At 44.3% G+C, this 13,377-nt stretch overlaps 1 protein-coding gene across 4 annotated transcripts in view; it reads left to right on the plus strand.

The window, feature by feature from the left end:
* The window catches only part of Klf3 (Kruppel like factor 3), a 30,713-nt gene extending 18,058 nt beyond the window's left edge, over positions 1-12,655 (plus strand). For all 4 annotated transcript variants that reach the window (XM_004642635.2, XM_023702741.1, XM_023702740.1 and 1 more), the window contains exons 3-6: positions 2,787-3,267; positions 3,874-4,024; positions 7,035-7,195; positions 8,859-12,655. In XM_004642635.2, coding sequence (XP_004642692.1) covers positions 2,787-3,267; positions 3,874-4,024; positions 7,035-7,195; positions 8,859-9,040 — 975 coding nt within the window. In that variant the 3' untranslated portion in view covers positions 9,041-12,655. The remainder of the gene's footprint in view (positions 1-2,786; positions 3,268-3,873; positions 4,025-7,034; positions 7,196-8,858) is intronic.
* Positions 12,656-13,377: the final 722 nt, after the last annotated feature.

Here is a 13,377-nt window from a genome sequence, read left to right on the forward strand (position 1 = left end):
TGCCACCAGCTGATTGAGTAGCTTATGTGCTCCACCCAAATAATTAAAATAAACTTGCGTTGGAGAAGGTTCTAGTAAGCACTGCCACTGCGAGTTTGAAGGACCCTGTTTACTCACCTTTTTGTGAAGCAGTTGGACTGGAAATGGTTAATTACATGCTCAGCGTTGGGTGTCTGCCCAAATGTGTCTCCTGCGCTGAGCCTGGTGCTTGAGAACGAACACATTCAGTGTAAGGGTGGGGCCGCCCATTGCCGAGTGCGCTCAGTGCAGCTGTGTGTCATGTTTGTAGAATGTACTTCAATGTGTGGCTTTTTCTTTCTCCATGGCTTGGGAAGCTTGACAATATTTTTAAATTTGCAAGGTCCCCAGGTTCTGAATTTCTACTTGCCTTAAATTCGAGTGCACCATGGGTAAAAAAAGGCAGTAAGGACGCAATAAAAGTATGTCCTCATTTTACTTCCTATTTAGCTGCCAATAACTGCTAGCCTTAAAATCTAGGTCATAAGGAAGACCTAGGAAAAGCAGGGCTGAAAATCAGAGGGAAGCCACATTTTGGTGAATAGAACCGATGCTGTCTCCAGTTTCAAGTTGCTTCCTAGCACCAGAACCTTTGCCCTTTGGACAATTATGTGAAACATGTTAAATTTTACAACTAGGAGAAAACTTTCTCTTTCCTATATTTAATTACTTCCTGCAGCGCTCATGGTGCATAATTTATAATATTTTTAATGAGCCTTATAGGATTGAACTCAGGCGCTTATGCTGCTCAGCTATCTCCCCGGCCCAAGCCTGATACGTTTAATAATGCCTATTTTAATATTTAAATTTAGGTGTATTTAATATTTAATGTTAATGTTGCCATGTATTTTTGGCCTCTCACTTTGTGTTGTGCTTTGGTTTGTCTGGCTCTAAAGTAAGGTAGGAATTGACTGGTATTAAAAATTCATGTATCTTGTATTTCCTGGTTTTTATATCCTTCAGGCCCTTGTTTCTAAGTAATATTATTAATATTTAGAATTCTTTTCTCTCTGTTCATTGACCTTTCCTACCTTTATTCTATACCTCTGTCATTTAGAGTCTTAACAAAATGGTCCACCGTACCCTGGGCCACTCCCTAGTGATTCAGAATGTGTGTTTTCCCAAGATGCCCAGGTGCATCTGAGTACACGTTAGGTTTCAGAAGCCTTGTTTAGAGCCTGACAGCCCACTGTGGCTCTCGTGTGAGGAACAGGAAGGGACTGGTCGACAACCTGGTGTGCCAGGCCTTAACATTAAGCTCATTAGAAAGGCTGTCTCATCAGATCCAGTTTTAACTTCAACCTCACAACCTCCTGGAAGGTGGGTGTTCAGTAGCACCTCGACAAGTTGCATTCTTGGAGCACGTGTATTTTTAATACTGTCATTGTCATTGTTCATGTCTTCTTTTATACTTTAACACATTTATTTTTAAAAGAAACTTCATGTAATGATCGTGAAGAGTATAAACTGTTCTTGTATGCACGTTGAAGTAAACAGGGAACTAGCTTAAAAGGATGCATTTTCCTCCCTCGGGTCCCATCTGTACGCATTGTAGGTGCCCCTGGTGGGCTGTGTGCCATGCTGTTGGTGTTGCCTGTGCTGGGAGGTTACACATTATGGTAATCGATGTAGAAAGAAAGGGCAGAAGAAAATAGAACAAGTAAGGATGAGGAACTGATGTGGACACCAGGGAAACACAGAGTCAGTGCTAATGGTCTTACTTCCTGGTCCCCTCCTCCTGGGTAGTCTGATGCGCATTTGGCCTGGAGGAGGGACCAAAGCAAGCATTTGATAACAGTGCACAGCCAGATGGAAATGCATTAGTCTAGGCGGGAGGAGGACAGTGTGATCCAAGTAGTAATCCCAGACAGAATCGCTGCTCCCTCATAATTAGTGTAGCTCACAGTAGTGGCCATTGGAACGGCCAGGGAAGCCAAGAAATTAATTAATAGTGCTTTTAGGCTGTTTAATTATAAAGGCCCAATGGTGCATTTTCCTGGTGTGTCATGAGCTGGCATTGCTTCCAAATCATAAAAGTTGGGGACAAAAACATAATTGCCCAAGGGAGAACAGCCTTGAGTACATAGGTTTGGAGGGTAGATGGCCATCCTGCTTTTCCAGAGATGAAGAGATTTCTGGGACTTCAGATGCTAAAAGCAGGCCAGCTGTCAGCAGGCTAGGATTGTGGGCCACCCTGGGCGGGGACTGTGCTCCGGCAGAAGCCCCTCAGAAAGAATGACTGTGCAGCTCTGTTTCTCTTCATTATCAAAAGCTGGTCTTGAGAGATGGGAAGCATTGCGTGTCCTGTGCAGGTTAGAGACGCCGTAGCTGGAGAGCTTATCGTGCCATCAGAAAAGCAACGAAGTTAGTGCAGCTAGGCTGATTCTGAATTCTGCATGATCTCTGAAGCTGACTCCTGGTGATAAAGGCCCACAAAGCTTGCTGATGGGACCTGTGTTAGAACCTTAGCCCAGGTATCACCCTTCGCATTGGATTTTTAAATCTTGAATTAAATTTCAGATTTTCCATGTGACCCAGTAACTATACTGACGTTAGTTTTAATGCTTGCTGGACCATCTGTCTCATAACCCTTTCTGGGGAGGATCAGGTATATCTCAACATGTTTTTAAAGCCTATATGATCAGAATGTGTGTGTGTGTGTGTGTGTGTGTGTGTGCGTGCGTGCGTGCGTGTGTGTGTGTATCTCAAACAGTGCACTTACCATTTGACTGTTTACAAATTGCTTTTTTTGTTTTCCTTCCCAATAGTCCTACCCATCTAATTACATGGAGTCCATGAAATCCACCAAATATGGGGTCATTTACTCCACATCGTTGCCTGATAAGTTCTTTCAGACCCCAGAAGGCCTGTCGCATGGAATACAGATGGAACCAGTGGACCTCACGGTGAACAAGCGTGGTTCACCGCCTTCGGCTGGGAATCCTCCCTCCTCCCTGAAGTTCCCACCCTCACACCGGAGATCGTCACCGGGGCTGAGCATGCCTTCTTCCAGCCCACCGATCAAAAAGTACTCACCCCCCTCACCCGGCGTCCAGCCCTTCAGCATGCCGCTGCCCCCGGTGATGGCAGCTGCCCTCACACGGCACGGAATCCGGAGCCCGGGCATCCTGCCTGTCATCCAGCCAGTCGTGGTGCAGCCCGTCCCCTTTATGTACACCAGCCACCTCCAGCAGCCGCTCATGGTCTCCTTGTCAGAGGACATGGAAAACTCAGGCAGTAGCATGCAAGGTAAACACCAGCCTAGCTGCGTGCTCTCGTACCTGCTTCTTCACCAGGTCTGCCCCAGTATGGGTGGGGAAGCATGACACAGAGCCCTGAGCTCTGCAGAGGAAGTTGTTTGTCCATGATACTGCCGCCCTGTTTTTGTCACTCTTGGAAGAACTCCCACTAATCAGGCTGGCTGTTGAATACTCTGAGATGATTATTAATATTGTACATTTGTCAACTTAGAGATAGCAAGAAGCTTGACTTCACTTTTACTTTATTGAATACCAAATGATTCTGGGAACAAAGAACACTTAATAAATACTTTTTGATCATGATGATAACTGCTAGCTCTTAAAAGCCTCCTTATTTATCAACTGGTGTCCCAGGGATAAGGAAGAATCATTATGAGGCTTGTCTTAGAAGTCTAGGTCTTATGTTTGCTGCTTGCTGGCAAAACACTAGTCGGGAGTAAAAGAGTCTCCTAGTAGTCATTCCTGCTGTGATTTGCCATGGGCAAATAAATATTCACACATCAGTGTTGATACTGGTAGGAGCTGTATGCCGCACTTTTAAAAGCTGAAGTTGATCATCTGTATAGAGAGTGACTTTGCTATTTTTATTTTTTAGTACCTGTAATTGAATCATATGAGAAGCCCATATTACAGAAAAAAATTAAAATAGAGCCTGGGACTGAACCACAGAGGACAGACTATTATCCTGAAGAAATGACACCCCCTTTAATGAACTCAGTGTCCCCCCCACAAGCATTATTGCAAGAGTAAGTATATTAAGGTGTAACCAGACTTGGTATAATAGCACACGTCTTAGGCCTTTAATGGAAGCATTGCAAGAGTGTGATGTGCTGCAGGTGACCGGGACTGCCCTGTAGTATGTGGCAGCCACTGGGTGTTGTGGCTCGGGACCTCTGCTCACGATGGGAGAATCTCTCCCCAAAACATTGCAGTCTCGGGTCAGCCAGATAGCTCAGCAGATTAAAGCACCTGCTTAGGCAGACACAGAGACCATTGTTCTCAGGCGTGCCGTGTGGGCCCCGCCCCCGGCATGGCGCTGAGATGGCGATTGAGACTGGGTGTAGTGGCGCACACCTGTAATCCCAGTGCTTGGGAGGCTGAAAACAGGAGGATCACGACAAATCCCATCTGTGTAGTGAGACTCTGTGCTAAATATGTTACCAAAAAAATTGCACTATTGCGTGAACAATGCAAGGCAGTAGTTTTGTCAACTTTCATTGAAGTAATCACTCGAGATTTTCACCTTGTGTAAACGATGTTTGGTGTTTTTCAACGTTTACGTGATTTTTCTATGCATATGTGCAGATGTCTGCAGACGGAACTTGGTGTTTTAGATATTTCGTGCAAGTTTAGATCATGAAAAATTGTCATGCAGACACACCTTCTTTCCAGCTGTTGCTTCTAAGAGTAGTGTGTCAATTATGGCAAGGTCTTAAAATTTGTAGGGCACACAGGCCCAAGAGATGCTCCAAAACAGCCCTGGTGACAGAAGGTGGTCTGTGCAACTTGGAGATGTTCAACACTGAAAAATCTCTTTGTTCTTGGAGCTTTAGTCATCCACCATCCTGTGGAACTGCCATCCTACTAACAGGACAGTAGTACCGTGTCATTCAGCACCTGTGCAGTACTTTAATGGGATCGACCCACACGGGAGTTAAGTAGTGTCAGTCATAGGGTTGGTCACTGGGAAGGACTCTCACCTCACCCAGTGCTCGTTCTGGAGGCTGTATGTTTGCAGTTGCTGAGAAGATGGTCTTTGACTCTAGCTTTGTCTGTCCGCAGCATGTGCATGACCTTGGGCTAGTCACTTAATCTTTTTTTTTTTTTTTTTTTTGTATTTTAGGGAAGGGTCTACAGAGTGTTCAGGGTCTCACTACTAGACTGGACTCAATGATTCTCCTGTTTACAACCTCCCAAGAGCTGGGATTACAGGCACTTGCCACCACGTCCAGTCTCAGTTGCCATCTCAGCATGCCCCAGGGGCGGGGCTGGCACGGCAGGCCTGGGGATCAAACCCCCAGCCCCTGCGCCTGCTTGCAGGCACTTTAATCCGCTAGTCACTTCATCTCACTGCCCATGTCCTCTCTGTTTCCATTTCTTGTGGTAATCGTTACCATCCTCATCTCCCGTTGTGGTGCTTCAATATTGGCTTCAATATTGGCGGCCAGCTTCCTGGATAGAGGCAGCAACCCATCCTCCCTTGTTACCTTTGCTGCAACTTGAGTAAGTGTCTGCCCACCTTGATCTTCTCTGCTTCTCCCTCACACAGCTGTGCCGCAGAATGGGAAGTCTGTTTTAAAACAGCTGGTTTCCTGATGATTTCAAGGATGCTATAGCTGTAGCCTGCGTCAAAGTAGCTTGAGTAGCAGCACCGCCAAAGCAGGATTTTACCTGGTGGGAGGGTGCACTGTCATGTGCTCCCCAGTAGATGAGGCAGAGGATGCATCTTCTTACCCAGTCAGAGCAGTAAGCATGCCTTCCAGTTGGACTGCATTGCTCTTACAGTTACGTACGCCCTTCCCCCCACCCAACAGAAACCCAATACTTTCCCAGGTTTTTCAGAGGAGTCGTTGCATTTCCCTGCAACAGCATGGAGGAAGCGGACGAGTGCAGACCTGCGAGCAGGCTTTGACCCAGTGACCTGGGCTTGGCCTCCTACTGCAGAACGAGTACCCTCCTGCCCCTGCCCAGAGCCGAGTGGCTGCATCTGCACAGACGCATGGTGCACGTCGCTGTGGGCTGAGTTGCCTCATTCTGGTTGTGAGGGGTCTCTCTGCTAAGGTCACCAGCAGCGTGACAGGCACCTGTGCTTGGTCCTGCCCAAGTGGTGAGGACAGTCTGTGAAACTACTTCAGTCTGAGCACCTACGCAGGGAGGGATCCCTCAGCTGAGGAAGCATTGGGCCCAAGTGTAGGTTGCTGTGAATTACAGAAGAATATTTCAGGGCAGTCTCCTCAAATCTGAAGACTGCTCAAAAGAAAACTCTTCTATTTTAAGTCATGTTCTTCTGGTGATCTCATACTCAGTGGCTTTTAATGACTAATGAGAAATACGCTTATTTGAATGCTGACCTAAGAATGCACTTTGCTTCTCAAAAAATTTGAGATTAGCTGCAACTGGGACATAGACTCTTTAAGTAATTCTCTCACAGATGTGACTGAGTAATGTCTTGGAGTGGGCCCAGCAGCAGCCCACATAGGAAACCAGCTAGCCAGGAAGAAAAGCACTTGGAACCAAGTGCCCAGCCCACTGCAGTGAGGCGGCCCTGCGGCGCTTGTCTCAGGAAGTCCTTCCCTTTCAAAGGCAGACTTTGTAGCTTTGAAATCCACTGGCTTGCTCCATGATTTTTAAGGTCTCTCAAAGGTGTGCCAAATGCCTTTTGTTATCTTTTTGTTATTTATGTATATATGTGAAGCTCTTTAGAACAGAAAGCTTAGGCTCAGATGTCCTGGTTAGTTGTGTGTATTGTAGTTTCTGCATGTACAGCACTCAGAACAACCTAGAGTATGAGCTCCTTGAGGACAGGAACCCTATTTTTGTTCATCTTTGTGTCCCGGTTGCCTGGCTCATGGTAGATATTCACTAAGTGTTTGTTTAATGACTATAGCAGTACTTCCTGGGTCAGTCAACTAATTTGTTTTTCTTCTATTGGGTTTTTTGTTTGTTTGGTTTTGCCCAAAGTTGTTAGTGCTCTAAGTGGACTGAAAAAAAGGAAACACTGTGCTTAACACTTAACTTTAACCTTGATTTTCACAGGAATCACCCTTCAGTCATAGTACAGCCCGGGAAGAGACCTTTACCTGTGGAATCCCCGGATACACAGAGGAAGCGGAGGATACACAGATGCGACTATGACGGATGCAACAAAGTATACACTAAGAGCTCCCACCTCAAAGCACACAGAAGAACGCATACAGGTACTGGAAACCCAGCCTGGTTTCACCTGTCTAGGGAAGTAGTAGTGCAGAACGTGTAAGGGAGCAGTTCTGGCTTCCGGACACAGCGTGGGCTCTGCAGCCCCCATCTCAAATCCGAAATGCTTTAAAACTCTTGACTTTTCAAATGCCAGCAGAACAGTTGGGCAGGTCTAGAGTTTTGGAGCAGTTTGGATTTCTGGATTTAGGGATGTTCACCTGCAAAAGCCTGTGCAGTTATTCTAGAATCTGAAGAAAGGAAATCTGAATCACTTTGGTCCCAAGCCTTTGGGGAAAGGGATACTTGGTGTGAATAATGGAGGTTTGTGAAGCACCTCAAAAGCAATCATGGTCGTAGAAAGATGTCTCCGTTGGTCGGGAAGGGTAGTGTTGGGGAATGATTCCCTTTGTGATAGGAAGAACGGATTTAGTACAGTCCTACGACCAGGCCCCTCGCATGTGCTTGTAGTTCTGCCTTCTGTAGTTAGGGCAGAGAGTGGGACAGAGCCTTGACTGCTAGCGCTGGCGAGGACCTGGCCTTGGTCCGGGCTGTCTCGTAGCTGTCTTGTGATAAGATTTATGACAGTGAAGAACATGGCTTAAGCGGAACAGAAATTAGGATAGCTTCACAGAAGTATAACCGAAATATAAGGGTGTGCTTGAAGGAAGTAAAAGTGCACATACTCAGAGTTGAGGGGGCTCCCGTGTCATTGCCTGCCATACTCGTTCAGGGACTGCCCCACCTTGGCTCAGGATCAAATAGAGAGCAAGCAGCCAGAGCACAGGAGTGCTGTGCTCTCTGAAGGGCTACTGCCCTGCCCGAAGTTTCGGCGGGCCATCACACCGAAAGGCCGTGAGAGGTGGTCATCTCACCTCGGGCGCTGGTGGGGCATTCTGGTCTCGCTGCAGAAGGCCTCTGCTTATGTTCGCACCCGCCCTCCCTACATTGTCCGGCTCGGCCTTCTGCTCACCTGTAAATCGCATCCTCCTATGGGAAGAAGGTGTAGGAGCCTGGCTTCTGAAAGGAGGGGAGAAATGACTATATTTTCAGTACTTATACATTTAAAACATATACTTAGGAATAATTGTTACTGAGTCAAAAAAAAGTAGGATATTGAGTTCCCTAACTGGCATTTTAGTTGATACGAGACACTTCATAGTTTTAGAAAACTGTAAGAAATCCCTCAAACTTCCAATTTGGACTTAATATGCCATTGTACTACATATAATTAAGCTGCTGATAAAGATTAAGACTTGGAGATAGCCGGGTATGGTGGTGTGCTCTGTGAAGTCAGGCAGGAGAATCCCAAGAGCACAGTCCTACTGGGCAATTTAGACCTTATCTCAAAATTTAAAGAAATAAAAAGCACTGGGCATAGCTATGTGTGAAGGCCCTAGATTCAATCCCCAGTGTAAAACACAAATAATTGGGGATCAAGGCCAAAGTATGTGTAGATGGGGCCGGAGTGAGGGGTTGACAGCCGGTCTAAAACGTTAAGAGAATTAATTTCTTGTCGCATAATGGTTACAAAGCACTGTAGTGTGTTGAAGGACACATGTATGACCTTATCTTGGAAACAGTATTTTTCAAGAATATTAGCTTAAAATTTTACCTTTACTGTCTTATAAATAAATAAGGTTTTGTTTTTTGTTTTTCTTTTTGCAGGAGAAAAGCCCTACAAATGTACGTGGGAAGGGTGCACATGGAAGTTTGCTCGGTCTGATGAACTCACAAGACATTTCCGAAAACACACTGGAATCAAACCCTTCCAGTGCCCAGACTGTGACCGCAGCTTCTCCCGTTCTGACCATCTTGCCCTACACAGGAAGCGCCACATGCTGGTCTGAAAGCCTCAGTCTCCACCTCGGCGCGCTCCCCACCCTTCTGGCTCTCTCTGTCCTCCCTCCCATTATCTAACTCATTTTTTACATGTACATTTTAATTTTGGTTCAGCTGGTCTGAACCTCTGAATTTATATCATTCAAAACTTCCATATGGTCAGTAGTTGATACTCTCTAATCCTCCCCTCCTTATCACGGGTCAGACCTAAAGAATGTGAACACTTTTTTTTTTTTTCTGGGGATGCTAAGCAAACCCTTCTTACAGATATGTTTAATGTAATGAGAACAAGGGAACATGTAAACTAACAACCAATTGTCGGTTCTCCATGTATTCCTCAAAAGAATGTCAAAGTAAATGTATTAGAAATACAGAATCTAGCCTGCTAGTCCTTGCCAGAGACATTCATCCCTGTGCACCATGAGCCCATTTTACGCTCGGCAGCGAAAAGGTTGATCCCGCTCGCCATTAGCAAGACTTGCAGGAGGGCTTCAGGCTAGTGTAGTCACCAATGCCATTGTCCTCACACATCTTGCATCACAACCTGGACGATCACCTCATCTAAGTCTAGGCCTTTGCCCTTTGGGCCTGTAGTCCACACGGAGGGCTTTGCCACCACTAGGAGATGAGCCAGAGCTGCTTAATCAGGTGGGTGATAAATAGGTGCGAGGGGTGAACGCTGGACATCCGCAGCGTGGATGAGAGGCAGAAGGGCGGAGAACGGGCTGCAGAGGAGGAAGCTGCTGGGGAGAACACTGGGTTAGCCACACGGTGCTAACCAGAGAGCTTCAGCTACCGCGCATGCTCAGCTGTGCACAGACATGCTGCCAAAGCGAACACCATGGGTTCTGCACACAGAGATCTCCATTCCTAGTCTTAGTATGGACCATCAAGTATGGAGGGTAACAAAGCCACAAAAATATTTGCCCACTAGTAGAGTAAAATCCTTCAGGGTAAAAGTAGATGGGTCTTCCTTTTACCCAACTTGTTACAGAACTTCATGAGCAGGGAGATGTTGAGTGGTCCTTGTAGTGCCACATCAAGGTAGTCACGTAGCTTTTACATGAAATGTGTGAGCTGTAAGGTGCCAGACTGGCTGTCATTTGTGTTGGTGGCACACATCATAGATGAGTATCTGCTAAAGCTTTAGGTTGGTTCACATAAGACCTGAGTAGCACTCTTTGTAAATATAACTAGGTGTGAAGCACATATACCTTTATTTTGGGGGCAGATTTCTGAAAATATATAGAAAACCACAGTTCAGGGATTTATATATGTAGCTTGAATGTTCCCGAAAGTTTACTTTGGAATTGGTCACTTCCTGTCACTACTAAGTATCCTGTCAGAAGAACAAACTGAAAAAAAAAAAGTGACTCGTGTTTTATGTTGAAAATAAATAACATTAGTAATGGGGGAAGTTTTTCAAAAGCGGGCTTTTGAGCACCATAGTCTAAATGCCAGTAAAAATAATTCACACAGAAAAATGCCATTGGTCTCAAGTTAGAAGAAAATGGGCAGTGGTGGTCAAACATGGTTGCATATAAGCAAATCCAAATGCCCCTTCGCTCTGAAGGATGGAGGAAGAGAGGAGTGGAATTCTACAGCTCCATCCCGGCTACAACTCAGGATCCCGTACAACCCCAGCTGGGAGGAATACATGATTTTGAACATCAGCGAGCGAGCAAGGGACTGGAGGCCTGCAAAATGCGTGGGGAGCTAACGCTGATGGCGCTGTGTTAGAGGTGATGGGGACTGCGCTCCTGCGGGGTCCCACTCGGCCCTGTGAACCAGCTGAAAGGAAATGTAGGTGAGAAATGGAAAGAAATTCGTTATCTTGGCACTTGGGTTTTGTTTTGTTTTGTTTTTTCTTAGCACTACAAAATGTTTTGAGACTATTAAAATATGCTGTTTGGGCTATTGTTTTCTTTTGTGCAACTATAACATGAATTGAGGAATAGAAATGGCTCTTTGAAAAGCAGGTGTCATTTATGTTGTCAGTGTTTGGTCGGTCCCATCCATGCCAAAGTGTTCGTGTCTTTTGATTTCTTCCAAAACACTGAGGAATTGTGGCGTGCAAGGAATGTTTTCCTTTGGGTGGAGATAGCCATTCTCTAGTCCAACGCATAAAGAAAGCGGGGCAAAAAAGGACTGAATTGATCTTGGATTGAGCACTGAATCTGGAGTGCAATTAATAGCTCCGTGGGTTCTCGTGAAATGGGGTGTTTGCTATGGTATATTTAAATCTTGTTCAAAAGACTGCTAGGCTACTACTAAATTGCTTAGGTTCTGTTAACAGTAAATTAACAAAGATCCATTTTAACTCAGAAGCGACCCAGAGAGGCCATTGTCTATTCCTTTGCTGGTCTGATACTTTTTAGTTACCAATCGGCCCCTACCAAATTTTCCATATTTGTATTTTACTACGATAGTTGAGAAATTTAGTCTTAGACATTTTAGCTGTCATTGTGGAAGACCTCAGATAGCAGATAACATGCCCTGAAGTTTGTGATTTTAATGATGTGCCATGTTACTATCGATGGTGATTTAATCACACTTATTTTAAGTTTCTCAGAATGATTTGTAAACATGAAGTTGGTGTCATATAAACTGTTTATTAGAGAGTTTATTCAGTTATTGCTCAAATGTCATCTTGGTGAAGTCATAAAAATTAAATCAGAATCTATCATATTTCAGAGTTTTGAAATGTGAGTCTACATCATAAATGGGCATTAACATTCTAAATTGCTTGGTTTGGAGCATGTATTTGCAGCATAGCTATGTTCAGCAACGGAGATGCTAAATACGCAGCGATTGCAAGAGCCTTGGAACAGAACTACGGAGGAACTATATATGTATATGTATGTTTTCTTCAACACCCATCTGCACTATCAGTATTGCACTAAAGTAGAATTTGAAAGACTATTGCTGATATTGTATATCTGTCCATCATTCCTGATTAGATTGTTTTAAAGACAATCTCAAAGAGCTAAGGTTTTAAAATAATTTGATTTGAAAATACATAGTTGTCTTGAAGGAATTGCCATCATACATGAACTCAAGAGTTGTCTTTATTCTCTTCTTGGTCAAAGTTAACAATTTCTAAATGATTGCAAATTCACTTAAGTAATACATTTACAAAGCCATTTTACATGCATTAAACGAGGGCTACAACATGTTTTACAAATACTAGCACTTTTGTTTTCTGTTATGTACTTAGTGTTAGAGAGTCAAAATAATCTTTCTGCTTAGCGTCTCTTAAACCATACCTGCAAGTATAGCAGGATTATTACATTTACAGTACTTTAATACTTGTATAAACTATGCAGAAATTTTTAATAAAGTGTAATATATTTTATAAGCTAATAAGACTGAATGGGTAAAGGTTTTTAGCATGCGTTAGTATACTTGCAAATACTGAAACATTTTGGTAATCTTTCTTACTAAAGATGTGAATGTTTAATGTTCCTTCTCTGTTTCTACTCTGTAGTCCAATGGGAATTGAGTAATGACATTTTGTCATGTCAAACTGTGAACATAAATTTGTACTGTACAGTCCTCATATTCTATATACAGTATGCAATATATGTATTATATACTTGTTAATAAAACCATCAGAATACGAAGTGAGATCGTGTGCTTACTGTGGGGATGGTGGTCACCTAAAGCAGAATTTAAGACCTGTGTGAAAATACTTCCCAAGTTTGAAAGTCATTGGTAGGCAGTTGCTGTGCATGAAGGGAAAGAAAAAAATAGATACAACTGGAAGAAGGTGCACTAAAAAGAGTTAACCCACCCTAAAATGGTGACCCTGGTCTTCTGAAAGCAGCCAACAGGAAGTCTTTTAAGTTCAACCCAGAAAACTGTAGTCAACCCAGCATAAATCTGTAAGTGTACCTAAAGCACTCTTGAAATATTTTATTTGCTGTTTATGAGCCATACCTGCTTCAAAAGAGAGTTTGTAGGGCCTCATTACCATTTGTGTCTCCCAAGGGGCCATGGGTTGGAACCTAGGTTCCTTGCTGCTGCAGTGTTGAGAGCTGGGCCCTAGAAGAAGGGGTTGGGGGCTCCAAAACCCTCCTGAATGGATAATGCCTTTTTCATGGGACTGAATTAGTTACCTTGAAAGTGAGTTGTTACAAAGTAAGGCCAGCTCTTGTGTTTCGCCTCTTGCACTCAGGTCTACTTCCCCCTCCAACTTCACCTTATGAGGCCACCGAGGCTCTCACTGGATACCAACACCCAATCCTGGCCTCTGGCCTCTAAGAGACTAAACTATTACCAATTGTCCAAATTAATAAGATGGCAGCACTCAGAGCTTGGGGGTGGAGTGGTCAGGAACAGGACA

The sequence above is a fragment of the Octodon degus genome, unplaced genomic scaffold (genome assembly GCF_000260255.1).
Source record: "Octodon degus isolate 3935 unplaced genomic scaffold, OctDeg1.0 scaffold00158, whole genome shotgun sequence".
In the NCBI taxonomy this organism is placed as follows: domain Eukaryota; kingdom Metazoa; phylum Chordata; class Mammalia; order Rodentia; family Octodontidae; genus Octodon; species Octodon degus.